This window comes from Dama dama, chromosome 18 (genome assembly GCF_033118175.1).
Source record: "Dama dama isolate Ldn47 chromosome 18, ASM3311817v1, whole genome shotgun sequence".
Taxonomy (NCBI): Eukaryota; Metazoa; Chordata; class Mammalia; order Artiodactyla; family Cervidae; genus Dama; species Dama dama.
The window spans coordinates 28,694,409-28,708,968 of record NC_083698.1 but is presented as its reverse complement, the minus strand read 5'-3'; the positions used below and the strand labels follow the sequence as shown (position 1 = coordinate 28,708,968).

The 14,560-nt window shown below is 37.7% G+C and overlaps 1 protein-coding gene across 1 annotated transcript in view; it reads right to left on the bottom strand.

Annotated features, from left to right (window-relative positions):
* Positions 1-14,560, bottom strand: part of DNAH11 (dynein axonemal heavy chain 11) — a 353,936-nt gene that overhangs the window by 207,408 nt on the left and 131,968 nt on the right. The window contains exons 36-41 of the mRNA XM_061165046.1: positions 12,211-12,349; positions 7,693-7,785; positions 6,189-6,383; positions 5,272-5,349; positions 2,422-2,558; positions 407-557 (exon numbers count right to left, since the gene is read on the bottom strand). Coding sequence (XP_061021029.1) covers positions 407-557; positions 2,422-2,558; positions 5,272-5,349; positions 6,189-6,383; positions 7,693-7,785; positions 12,211-12,349 — 793 coding nt within the window. The remainder of the gene's footprint in view (positions 1-406; positions 558-2,421; positions 2,559-5,271; positions 5,350-6,188; positions 6,384-7,692; positions 7,786-12,210; positions 12,350-14,560) is intronic.

Here is a 14,560-nt window from a genome sequence, read left to right as displayed (position 1 = left end):
CGAGGCTGCTGACTTTTCATAACAGCAGGAAGTCCTCCCCCCGCCCCCAGGAGAAGTGCCGAAGGCTACATATGAGCTCACCGCCCAAGTTAGAAATGATCACTGCCCGAGGTAGAAATGCAGTCTGAATAAAGATACCAGTTGGTCCCCAGGGGAGCTCACTGACCCCCTGAGGAACAAACTCTTCAACATGCCCTTACTCCTGCCAACTTTTAAACAACTATGGTAAGTATCTAAATTTAAGACTTTTGTTTTAACAGTTGATTACATAAAAAGGCATGAATACCATAAAAAATAAACTTTATGTAGAATCTGAAATATCACAATTTTAAATTGTCCTATTGAAACTCATGCAAGTATAGAGATCTCAGACATGCATTTTATGATAAACAGTATTTCAGTTCACCTTGTTATCATCCATGACAGTGTTTAGTGATTCAATCCACATGGGATCAATATCACCATCCAGGATTATCCATTTTGGTCCATCATGCCTAAGATTTGCTTGTTCTCGCAGAATGGATGAAAACAGACCTGTAAGTTGAGAGTAAACAATCCTAATGTACAATGGGGTAGATTGCTGTTCACTTCTAAAATAAATTTGTGTTAACTGTATTGGAAGTTATTTTAAGTAAGTTTGCACCTCATCAGGTGGGCAAACAGCAATGCTTTTCGAGCCATACCTGGGCTCTCGAGATCACTGGGCAAGTTTCACTTCCATGAGAAGGTTGCTTAACATCTCACACCAAGAAACCCCAAAGATCAAATAAAGTGCCTTCCTTGAAGAACATTTGTGGAGACTTACAGCAGGCAATGTACATGAAACTCAGTAGTTATACAAGTGAAAACAGTATCCTTTTTTTTTTTCCATGCACATATATTCAGTACCTATTTTGGGCCAAATATTAGCTTATTCCACCTTTATCAGTTTTTCCATAACATTTCAAGAGAGATCATTATAAACTATTCAGAAGTGTGATATATTTCTTTGAGAAATTCATTCACTGGCATTGTAAGACGTTATTATCTCACAAGATGTAAAGATAAAACATTTTAAATTCACAGTCTTTCTTGCTATGTATGTTACATGGCATATTTAATAGCTGCTGAGTGTTCAAAACTCAAGTATATAATACTACAGTGAAAAAAAAACTGTATTGAGGCACGTATGTGGAAGGTTTTGTTTTCTGTGAAGTATCTTGCGCAAAGATGAGTGACAGTCAAAACAGAACCTGCCATTATAATTCACAAAAATGTCAGCAATGTTTCTAATGGACAATGATTTGAAAGGCTTCCACATATTTTCAGTGTAAACATTATTATTCCCTTCCTGCCACAGTCTTTAAAAAAAAAAAGCTAGAAAGCTTACGAGAGGACATTTTGATTGTCCCACAATTAAGGAAGCAGTGTGTACATGATATTAGGAAGGATAATGATGAAGTTGGCTTCTCTGATAGGGTCATCAGGACGGTCTTCTTTGATGTGATATTTGACCCGACATTCCAGTAATGTGAGGGAGCATGCCATGCCCGCATCTCCACTGCTGCAGACAGTGGGAACACCAAGCGCAAAGGCCCATGAAGGGAAGATGCTTGGCAATCTGGGGCAGGAGCAAGGAGGCCTGAGCACATAATGTGCAAGTAAAAGGCAGAGAACAAGAAATGAGGTCAGAGATGGGGGAAGGGGGACTCCATCACATAGAACCCTGTAGGCTTTGGATAAAGGCTGGATCCTAATGCTGATGAAACACACTGGAAACTTCAAGCAGAGAAGTAACGTCTTGAAGAGCCTCTGTCTACTGCATGGAAAATGAGCTTCTTGGAGACCCATGAGGTGTGACCCACTGTTGGTGGTCTGGACTCACAGAGAAGGTGAGAAGTACTGGAATACAACACACACTTTAAAGGTAAAGCCAACAGAATTTGCTGTGAGGTTGAAATGTATGGTGGGAAAGAACTCAAGGATGATGACAAGGTTAGTGCATTTATGGAAATGAGAATGTAAGAACTGATCTTAACAAAACAAAGGAATCTGCTTGTCTGCAAAAATGGTTTCAGGACAAGAAACACGTCCCAAGGACTCTGGAACTTAAGTCAGTGTCTTGCATCAGGTACTGCATAAATATTTCTTGAAGCATTTGCGTTGACTTCTCTTCCGGTTTACAGGGAGCACTGACATAAATAATGGGGGATAAAATACACAGCTTTGTGCATGAACCTGCTGAATGCTAATCAACCACTTATTCAAATGTAGGTTTAATTTATAGGTTATAAATGCTGTTGTGAGCTGCTCTATTTCCAATAACGCCAACCCATAAACATTAAATCTTCAGCCATGACTAAAATTGGCTTGAACTAAGAAATGATTTTCTGGATTTAAAAAAAAAAGAATTTTTTAGCATTTCAAAAGGGGAACTACTACTTGCCGTCTTTCCATTCTCGGGTAGCATGATGTATGAAACCGAAGAGTTCATCTGTTGTCACAGCTTTGGGGTTTAAGTCATTCCAAATGGGTTTCTGTTTCATGTTAACATATGTTCGGTTTAATGTTCTCAAAATCTAGGGGAGAAAAGGAAAAAAAGCTAAGAAAACTAATACTAATGTAAGCCAAATGAAAAGCAAAAGATTTCTGAAGGGTTTTCCTTATGTATTATATGTTCCTATATATTATGAGTGTACTGAGAATAGGAAAACATTTACATGTGTATATTTTCATTCCCATCTTGAAAACTTTAATTCTTCAGTCCCTGAGGATCAGTTCACCTGATTCTTTCAACAATGTAGACGAGAGAAAGTCACCATCAACTGAGATTTTTAACCATGTGTGCAAAGTAAAGGCTTGTACATGTTATTCCTGTGCATGATATTAACATCCACTCTGCCTATATTATTTAGATGGTTCTTCAAATTTAGCCTGCATCCAAAGTGCATAAAAGGTATTCAAACAGACTAACAGACCCAGTCTCAGAGTTTCTAATTTAGTAGGTCTCAGGTAGGACCGATTTGAGTTCTAACAAGGTCCTAGGTGATGCCTATGATGCTTGCCTAGCTCTACTGTGAGAACTGGTGACCCAGAGAAGTAAGTTTTCAACAGGAGACTCTCTTGACCTGAGGGAAGAAGATGTGCTGCTGGGCATCTTGTGGGCAGAGGCCAGGGACGGCTGCTCAATATTCTGCAATGATAGGCCAGCCCCCAAGACAAAGACTTAGCAGATCCAAATGTCAGTGGTGCTGAAGCTGAGAAACTCTGATCTAGGTAATTGAGGAAAAGAAGCTTTGAGGCTAGGAATTCACAGAACAGATGCTTAATGTTGTTTTGCTGTTCACTCAGCTGTGTCTGACTCTTCTCGACCCCATGGTCTGCAGTATGCCAGGCTTTCCTGTCCTTCACTATCTCCTAGAGTTTGCTCAAACTCATGTCCATTGAGTCATGGACATCACTTGATGACATCCAACTCCCTCATCCTCTGTCGTCCCCTTCTCCTCCTGCCTTCAATCATTCCCAGCATTAGGGTCTTTTACAGTGAGTCAGCTCTCTGTATCAGGTGGTCAAAGTAGTGAAGCTTCAGCTTCAGCATTTTAGTCTTTCCAATGAATATTCAGGGTTGATCTCCTTTAGGATGGACTGGTTGGATCTCCTTGCAGTCCAAGGGACTCTCACGAGTCTTCTCCAACACCACAGTTCAAAAGCATCAATTCTTCGGTGCTCAGCCTTCTTTATGGTCCAACTCTTATATCCATACATGGTTACTGGAAAAACCATAGCTTTGACTATATGAACCTTTGTTGGAAAACTGATGTCTCTGCTTTTTAGTATATCTAGGTTTGTCATAGTTTTCCTTCCAAGGAGCAAGCGTCTTTTAATTTCATGGGTGCAGTCACTGTCCACAGTGATTTTTGAGACCAAGAAAACACCTTCACTTAATACATATCTGCTTAATGAACTGATGCCTTAACCCAAGTATCTGATGCCCAACTATCCTTTTTGCTTTCTCTGAAAAGCCATGGCTTCTATTTTAGATATTATCAGCCTTATCGCCTCACAGGGGTTTAAAGGACTGACAAACAATTGCCAAATACCTCAGAATACTACATTGCTAAATAATACGGCCCCAAGCTTTGGTGCTCTAGTTCTATCAGCCTAAGTAAAGGTTGAATAGAACAGAAACAGAATCAGCAAAGACTAGATGAAAGAAATTGAATGTCTTAGGAATATTAAGCTTCTATTTTTAGAAACCATTAATCTACTGAAAATGATAGAACTTAATTTTATCCTTCCTTTCACCATAGCCCATATCTGAAACTTAACTCTAACAAAATAATTACAGGTCTATCAGTTAGTTATCTACTTTAATATTTCAATTATTACATTTTTCACTAGAAAAAAGCCCTATACCGGGCCTCCTTTTACAAGTGTACCACTTTTGAGTTCTGATCTAAACATTGGCAAGTTCTATAGACATCCATGCCCTGAAGTCGCATGTGCGCACTACACTTATTTTTAGTCACCGGTTACTAAATATGTTTCTACCCAAGCACCCTCAATTAAAACACATGCAATTCTGCCTATACTGTCTGCCAAGCAAGAAAAGCATGTTTCCAGGACTCTCAGTAAGACCAAACAAAATCAAGCAGTGAACTAAAAATGGGGATAACAGCAGCCGTGGACTCTCATCACCATACAGAGTAAATCATACATCATGCACCAGGTACCTCAAAAACGTGGCTTTTGCTTCCGCCATTTCTTTTCAAGTTTTGCTTTGGCCCCACAGACAGTGATACTGAAGAAAACTATTTGGGTTTTGCTCAGTGATTTGGGAAGGAGAAACCAGGATAACTTGGGAAATACCAGAAAATAGTTTTGACAAATGTGGGTAGGGCAGAACCAATCTTGTAATCTGGGTATCTTATTCTAGAGTCTCTCAATATGTTTACTTTGGATAAAAGAATTCAGGTAGATTACTGAAAGATGCATAGGATAGGAGGGCATTCATCTAAAAGTGTGAATAGGATGCTATCTCACGTGGAAAGCCCAGTCTTCCTTCATTTACTTTCCTTGAGTGCAGTGTTCTAGTAATTCCTCTCTCCTTGTCCTCATTATAAAGAAAAAGAATGTCAATTGATCAGAGAGCAATATTAGAGTCTCAGATTCTAACCTCAAATTATGAGCAAATTCACTGAAGGGAACTCTCAAGTAGAACTGAATGTAGGCCCCGCTCTTAGGCCAGTTTTGTTCGCTTCATGGCTGAAAGCTCAACGATGTTTACCATACCTCACTCTTCCCTGTGCCTGCATTTCCAACGACGAAGACAGAGTGTCGCACGGCCAACAGCTCCTCAAGCTGAACAACCTACAGACCGAACAACCAGACACTAGTTTCCTTTAAAAAAAATCTACCCATTTTTACCCAGTTCTTTCCTTACAACTCAAGCCAGACCCCACCAGCAGCATTATATTCTGGGAAAATTCAGAGATAACAAGTGCGAAGTATAGTTTCTCCCGGATCTCCCAATGTAGAACATGGGGATGAGAATGAAGAACAACCATTAATTAGTTAATGAGTCACGGGCACAGGCAGAAGTGAAGTACAGAAGTACTCGGTACATGGCTAGAGTATGAAAATCAATAACACTCATGAACTGTGACCAGAAACAGTATATGGCCAATATCATCTATAACTAATGACACAGCCTCCGAAATATCTGAAACTGATATCCTTTATGTATTTTAACACTCATGTATATTCACTATATCCCAAATGAGCAAGCATATGCACAAGCCTTTGGGAAGTCAGATGATGTCATACATATGGACATTTCTCCCCACTTACAAACATGTGCTAATGATTTTATTACTTCCACCCTTCCTTAAGATGGAGAGAAAAGATAGCAAAATTAATTCTTGCTGCACATCAGCAAGGAGTTTTATGAACTGATGAAAAGTCTGTTCACATTGAAAACCATGACTTAATCATATCTGTAGATGTTCACCTTCTCACAAATGGGATGATATTTTATATTTACTTTAGTAAAGACTTCCATATTAGAAGGCTATAAAGTATGTATGTATCAAGAGCATCTTAAGGTCAGTGGAATATGTAAAGTGATGTTTTGGCTGAGCATCACATCCCTGCAGTTATGGGCACTGAATATCCCAAGGGCTGCCATGACAAGGGAATTCTCCTTTTACTTTGAGGATGAAGCTTTCCTCAGGCTGCAGGCGGAGCTCCACAGTGGACTGCCTGACCATCCGTTCAAAGTCGGGTGCTCTCCTCCGGGGCACATCTAGGGATGGAAACAGGTCACCAATGAGGCCCAAAAACACAGGGGTGTCATCAGTCACTATTTTAGGCATATTGAAGTCCCTTAATGCTCTCATGAGTACCTAGAAAGGAAGACAGAAAACTTTTCATAAAAAAGCTGATACAAAAAAAAAAAAAAAAAAAAAGCTGATACAAGGTCTAACAAGCACCTCAACAGCTTAAGATGTTATTTTTAATTTTCATATCTAAGTCACGAGATAGATCCTGTTCTCTATTAGAATGGCATTCTATCTACAGAGAGGGTAACTGCTTACAAAATCACATATCAGAACAGGAGAGAACTCTGTTGATGCCATGGGTAACCTCAGACTAAAGCCAGCCAAGGGGCCCTGTCCCTTCCTTGACAATATCTGGATCTTAAGACAAGGTCTGAGGTGCTTTTGTCTGTAATCCTAAAACTCCAGGATATAAATTCACCAGGCCCATCAGATCATTTTATTCAAAATACTCTGAAAATCTCAGAATGATCAATTCCATCCATTTTTAGCTTGGGTTTTTATTCTGTATTGGTTGAAAACCAAAGACACTTTTAGATATTAAAATCAGTAATTTGAACATCAGGATGACTTTCACACAAAGAGGTAACTGTCCCAACAAAAAAAAAAATATAGCAAGAAATAGCAAGAAAAAAGACATATGACAATCTTGACCCAATCATGAATTGTGACTGAGAGGAAGAGAAAGATTGGAAAAAAAGCAGCAGAAATTCACATGATAAATATCCCTTAACATGAAAAGAAACTCAAAGGACTAGATCTTTTTTCAAAATTGCAAGCCATACTGCATCTATACAAAGGCTGTATATCAATTACTCTCACTACTTGTTTAATAGAGAAAAATGCACTATGTGGGTGTTATTGTTTTTCCCCATGAAGGAGACTGGAACATCCCCTTGTTTCTCTAAATAACCAGTTAAGTATTTCATCGGTGTCAGGCAAGCATCCTTCCTGTTGCTTTCTTCCTGTTCATTCCATGAAATGAACATACTTTCTCCCATTAGATTATGTCTTCATTGACATTTTTAGGATTAATATCCCAACTCAATCAGATTTTCTAAGTGCTCCTCAGAGAAAATCAAACAGTGATTACTGAATTATTTACAACTGTCCAAATACTTTTTGTGGCTGATATTTCAAAAGCACTTAATAAAATCACAGTTTCTTTCATATATTCATATCCTTTTATTCAAAAATACTTGTAGTCTTGTATATAACGTAAGAAATGCCAGTCCTCAAAATATCCTGTATTAAAAATAGATGTGATCCTTTTTAAAAGTTGTGGTATGTATAACCCACCATCCATACATACACTTTTCTTTGTACGAAGCCATTTAGTTATTCATTCAACAAAATCATATTAGCACTGCAGTACCTGATCTTCAGGTCTATTTTTATCTCCTCGTTTCAGGGAGCCAGCTACAACCAAGACAGATTTAATAGCACGAAGTCCCCAATCATAATGATCCTAAAATCAAAACACAGATACATTCTTTCAAAAACTTTATGAGGGACTCAGATTCTCATTCCAGAAGGAAGAGCTTAAGGCTAAAAGAAAAGAATTCACTTAAACACGTGTCTTGACGATGTAAAGTAATATTTTTCTCCCCTCCTTGAAATTTTAAAAATCATGTCCCTTCACTGTCCTGCTTCTTTTGACTGATTTTCTGCCTCTGTCAGCAAATCTCTTCTTTCCATGGTGTTTAGTTGCAGTATTTGCCCAAGGCTCCACCTGCCTGCCTCCCTCTGTTCTTTCAGTAAACTTGCCAACTCAGAGTTACAATTACTCCCATGTTTTACCTCCAACCACAAGCACACTCCTCTTGTCCACCTGGAGCCCTGCTATTCTATCTCCTCCTGGCCCTGGATCTCTAATCTCCCTCATTACTCTCTCTCTCTCTACAAAAAAAAAAAATTTATTGGAGTACAGCTGATTTACAATGTTGTGTTAGCTTCAAGCATACAGCAGAATGATTCAATTATATATATACATGTATCTGCTCTTTTTTAGATTGTTTTCCCATATAGATCATTACAGAGTATTGAGCAGAGTTTCCTGTGTATACTTATTCGGTGGCTCAGTGGTAAAGAATCTGCCTGCAGTGCAGAAGACGCAGGTTTGATCCCTGTGTGGGGAAGATCCTCTGGAGAAGGAAATGGCAACTCACTCCAGTGGAAAATCCCATGGACAGAGGAGCCTGGCGAGCTACTCTCCATGGGGTCACAAAGAGCTGGACATGACTTAGCAATTCAACAACAACAACATACAGCAGGTCCTTATTAATTACCTATTTTATACATGGTAGCATATGTAATATGTCAATCCCAGTCTTCCAACTTATCCGTCCGGTCACCTTACCCCCGGTAACTGTTAAGTTTGTTTTCTACATCTGTAACTTCATTTCTATTTTGTAGATAAGTTTATTTGAACCCTTTTTTAGATTCCACACATAAGTGATATCCTATGATGTTACCTGCAGGTAAAGAGTGGAGGAGGGATGAACTGGGACATTGAGATTGATACATACACTACTGTATATAAACAGATAACTAATAAGGACCTTCTGCACAGCACAGAGATCTCTACACAATACTCCATAATGGCCGATATGGGAGAAGAATCGCAAAAAGACGGATATGAGTAGAGCAGATTCACTTTGCTGCATACCTGAAACTAACACAACATTGTCCATCAACTTTACCCCAATAAAATATTTTTAAAATACGTTCAATGATTAAACCGACACCTCTTTGAGATTTCTACATTATCTCTGCACAAGATTTCTGCACAGGCTCCAAGCTCCTGGGGCACAGACCCCGTGTTGACTGTATGCCTTCTAGGTCCTAGCATGGTGCCCTGCATGGAGCAGGGGCCTCAGGAAAGACATTCTGCATCAGCTGAGTGGTTGTTTGTAAACGGCCTTCTACCTACAACCACACAGAAACAACCCTTCTCTCTAATGTCTCCTGGCTATGTCTGAGGGAAAGTCATTTAAGCTCTCCAAGTCTTACTATCATCATCTATAAAAAGGCAGATGGAAGTATTCATCCACTTGACAAGGTTGTTGGAGTAAAACCAGTTACTGCCTTGAGAGCAGTGGCGCAACACATGTAAGTATAAATATGCCCTTCCATCCACTAGTAGATAATAAAACCAATGTAGTGGGTCTTAACCATCATTTTTCTTGGTATTAAAATAGAAAATAATGCAATGAAAAATATCATAGTGCACTGCAAACATTAATGGTAAGAAGTGCTTGATGAAGACTTTTGTTTCGGTTGTATTTGGGTGCCTGTGTGTATGCACATATGTGTATACTGAGTCTCAATAGAAAAAAGTATGTTTTACTGTGGGTCACAGCAAAAATCAATTCAAAGCCACTGATATAGAAAGAACTAGGGCTTGAGGAGGGAAGGAAGGGGGAAGAACCAACATTTGGAGGCCACAGAGATTGGGGAGGGGGTAAGTCACTGCAGTAAAACTATTAAAGAAGAGAATGTATGAAAGATACATGTACTTCAAAGATACTAGTACGTCACAGCAGTACTATTTACAATAACAAATATAGGAAGCAGACTGAATATCCACTGACAGAAGAATGGATAAAGATGTGTACATACATTTATATAATAGAATACTTCAGCCATAAAAAAATAATGAAATAATGCCATTTGCAGCAACATGTATGGTCTGAGAGATTATCATACTAAGTGAAGTAACTCAAAGAAAAACAAATCTCACAGGATGTCACTTACATGCTGAATCTAAAATATGACACAAATGAACTTATTTATAAAGTAGAAACAGACTCACAGACATAGAAAACAAACTTACAGTTACCCAAAGGGAAAGGGGTGGAGGGAGAAGCATAAATTAGGAGTTGAGATTAGCAGACACAAATTACTATATATCAAATAGATAAACAACAAGGTCCTACTGTAGCACAGACAACTATCATCAACATCCTTTAATAACCTATAATGGAAAAAATATGAAAAAGATTATATACACACGTGTGCGTGCTTGTGTGTATAACTGAATTACTTCTGTACAACAGTAACTCAACACTGTAAATCAACTATATTTCAATTTTTCTTTTAAAGGTGACTTGATAACACTTCTAAACATTTAAACAGTGCAAACAACTGCTAAAATAATCTTCATCATTTTCATTATGTTATTCCTTTGGTCAAAAATGTCTACTGATTTTTCTAAAATCCATTCTCACAGCTTAGAAAACTATCAGGATTATGTCCGTAACTCAGCTTTTCTGTCCCGGATGAATTTCTTCCCCCTCATTCCCTCCCTGAGGCTTCTCTGAGTTGGAAAACTCTTTCCTTGCCTGTTCTGCCTTTACTCCCTGCATCTTCCTCCTATAACTGGCTGCTGGTGTCCTAGATAGGATTAGAAAGGACTGGATTAAAATCATGTTCCCACCACTTATTAGTCATGAGCTTCAGATAGGTAATTGACTCAGTTTCCTCATCTGTAAAATAGAATGAATAAGACTAAGTTCATAGTGTTTTTGTTAAAATAATAAAGATAATACATGGTTCCTGTTCCGTAAATACTGGTTCCTTTTTCCTTGAAACTATGATAAGTTTTCTTCATCCTCCATTTCTTTCTAATTTTTATGTCGTGTATACTAAATCTCCTAAATAGATCTTTTTAAGACAGAAATCTGAGTGTTTCATTTGTTCTGTGTTTACCCCCTTCATTAGCAGCAATAAATTTATTACTTGAATACAGGAAATGCTCACTAAATGTTTAAGTATGGTACTGGGAATACAGTATGGTTGTGACTACATGTATCCTGGATCCAGTAACACTGATTTCTTCTGATGTTTTTCCATTATAAAATTAAAATGGTTTCATTAAAAAAAAAATGTCATCACAAACAATAAGGAAAAATTCTAAAATACAATCTTATTACCCAGAAACAAATGTTAAAAGTCATAATGTATTTTCCAGTCACTTTATACATAAAACACACAATATAACATATAAAATACACACAAGTTATAGATCACATCTACAGTTTGGTATACTACACTTCATTTCATATAACACTGTCATCAACATTTTCCACACGCATTTGCCTCTCAGACTTCAAATTTCATCCCAACAATGGGTAATTTTAAATGAGTGTATCTGGCAGTATAAGTAAGTGTATGGTTGTAACTGTGATATTTTAATACTTACACCCGGGAAAAACCGCAAAATAATATCACTAGGAATTACCAAAAGATCACCAAAAGACTGAAGTCAAAGGTGACCACAAAGCTAAATTTAAAAATGGTGATGTTGATATAGATGCCATTTTTTTTGACCCATCAGCAGATTCAATTAAACAGCAAGAAGCTACTGACTGGAGAATAAAGTATACATTAATTTGGTCCATTTCAGAGGCTAGGGACTTGCAGAGCAAATATAAACACAAAAAAGTCAACTCTACCTTCAAAGAAAGAACTACCAACAAAATGAGAAACTCTTTAACTTAACATTTCTTGAGGGTTTCTTCAGAAAATCAGCTTTCCCTGGGTCTTATGAACACTCCTACCCTCTTTCCCTGGAAGATAACAGTCCCACCAAGAAAGAGAGGCATCATAAAACTCATATCTAATTATAGCACTGATAACATTTAAAAACAATCACATAGCCCATTGATAAAACTGTATTAGATACATACAAAACCTTCAAATTTGTCTCATGTGTTTAATTTTTTAAAAATGAAGAACTTGTAAAGCATAGATTTTCAAAATTTAAGGGAAAATATAAAACTATTCCTGAGCGTCTAACTGTAATATGAGTGATAAATTGCCCAGCATCCGTACTTCGGAAGCTGTTTTCATGGGGTTTAACAAGCAGGAAAAAGTAACAACAGACTCTCACCTGCCTGGACAGGAGCTCCCGGCAGAGCGTGTACAACGTGATAAATTTGCGGGCTAATGAGCGCGCGTCCACAAAACCCTCAGCAACTAACAGGATTTCACAGATTAGCTCGATGTCTGGGGCCACCATGGCACAGGGTCTACAAAGTAAATATGAAATTTTGTTTTAAAATGTGATAAGGAAATAAGTACAAATTGCTGAAACCAAGTGATTAATGCATACCCACATTCTAGTCATTCCCAAGCAGGTCACAATCACCTCTGTCAATCTCAGGTAACAAGACCCTTCACTTCAACTAAAAAATGCCCAGGAGCTACTGGACACATAGACAAAGGCGGAAAATCTGAAAATGTCAGAAGCACACATGTAGGAGTTGAAAGGAAATCTGTGGGCACGTTCAGGAAACTTCCATTTTAAGTTGTCACTGCAGAAAGGTAAGTGATGTTTTGTGCTAGAGGTCAGCCTTTATCTGTAGCCAGTGCTGTGCTGGTAAACAGTTAACAACTGACTCTCCAAAAAATAGCACTTGCTGACTTTCAAAGAATCAGTATGTCCACCATGGCTGATTTCATCTACCAACACAGTATCACTGAACGTGGAGCTAACACGCAATGAGGTTGCACGCCACCATACATGCACAACAGACACAAGTAACCTAACAGCATAAGTGTTACTAAAATAGAGGAAACTAATTAGGAAATAATGAATTTGGATGTTTAGCACCTTTGTCTTTCATAGGTGTTAGTCAAAAGTTTATATAATTTAGCTTTTTATTAGTATCTGTACCGAACAACCAACCCCACAAAATTCATGACAAGTTAATCATCAGCACTATCAAGCTCATACCAGTCATTCCCAACACTGCTTGTGGCCAGCTTGACCAGATTTTTAAGATGAAAACTTACTGAAAAATAACTTTCAAATTCCCTTTTTTGGGGGTGGGGGACTTTCAAAAAGTCCTCACAAGACAACTGCCATTAAAAGCAACATTTGAAAAAATCCTACTCAACTGAAGTTCAGTGCCAAGAAGGAGCTAGAGTAAACAGGTAAATAAGCCTGAATCTTAAGACTTTTTAAGGCATGTATTTTATAGCATGTATCCCAGTAATATTTACCCATCTGTTTTTATAAATATTATTATGGTCTATTGTGTGCATGTCTAATTTTTCATCCTAAAAATTCCCGAGTCTCTCTGGATCTATGTTATTGACTACTTCTACCTCAAGTAGCCCCACAATTTCTCCCACAGTATCTAAGTAAATACAGGATAGAAAAGGCTAGCAAATTTGCTTAACGGGTACTTCCACAAATATTGCCAACTAATACTCAAAGAGTATTTTGCGTACCATAAGGGATGCTACAGGTTTTCTGCACTTTCTCACTTAATTCTCTCAACTGTTCTTGTCTGTACTTTACTGAGGTGCAAACTAGGGTTCTGAGCAGTACAAGCACACGACTGGGTAAGCAGTGGAGCCGTGATACTTCAGGCTCAGGCATGCTGCCTCCACTCATGAATACCACAGGCATCACCCAATCGTCCTTCACACTTTGCTGAGATCAATACTCGTCCCATACACAGATGATGCTGTACTTATTTAAGCCAAATTTATGAAGACTTCACAAAATAATTTCCAAATGTTAAGACCCAAATGAAAACCTGTACAAGATGAACTGGAATACAAATGTAAAAAAACTGGAGAGAGCTACAATTTTCAAATGGAAATATTCTGCAATTATTACATTGATTTCCAGGACAGTTATTTTCTAGAATTTTTTTTTCAAGGAAAAAGAGACATTATAAAATTGCTATTGCAATAAATTGCATTATAGAATTGCTGGAGAGAAAGCTATTATATGAGAAAACAAGGACATTCACTAAAGGGTATTAGAATAACTGAATAATAGGGAAAAGAATTCTGTTTAAACACTCATTTCATGTTACCTACCAAAATAAGACCTTAATAGATGAAGTACATTTAAAAAGTCATACTCTAAAAATTAAAAGAAAATACAAATGAAATATGCTTAAACATCTAGATGGATGAACAAGCAAATTTTAAGCTTGACAGAGTTGAAAGAAATCACACTAAAAACTACGGAGGTTCTTCCATTCTATGTGAAGTAGTATATTATTTTGAAGGTAGACCGTGAACAAAGACACATCTGACAAACATGGAAGAACTTTTAAAAAATAAAACTGATAAGCCTCCAGCTCATCAAGGAAACAAATGGAAATAAGATACAAATTACCTTTATCAGACATGGATTTCAGGACATCACCAGAGATAATAGGAGAATATTAGGAACAAATTAATGCCAATAAACTCAACAGTTTGATAACATGGAGAAA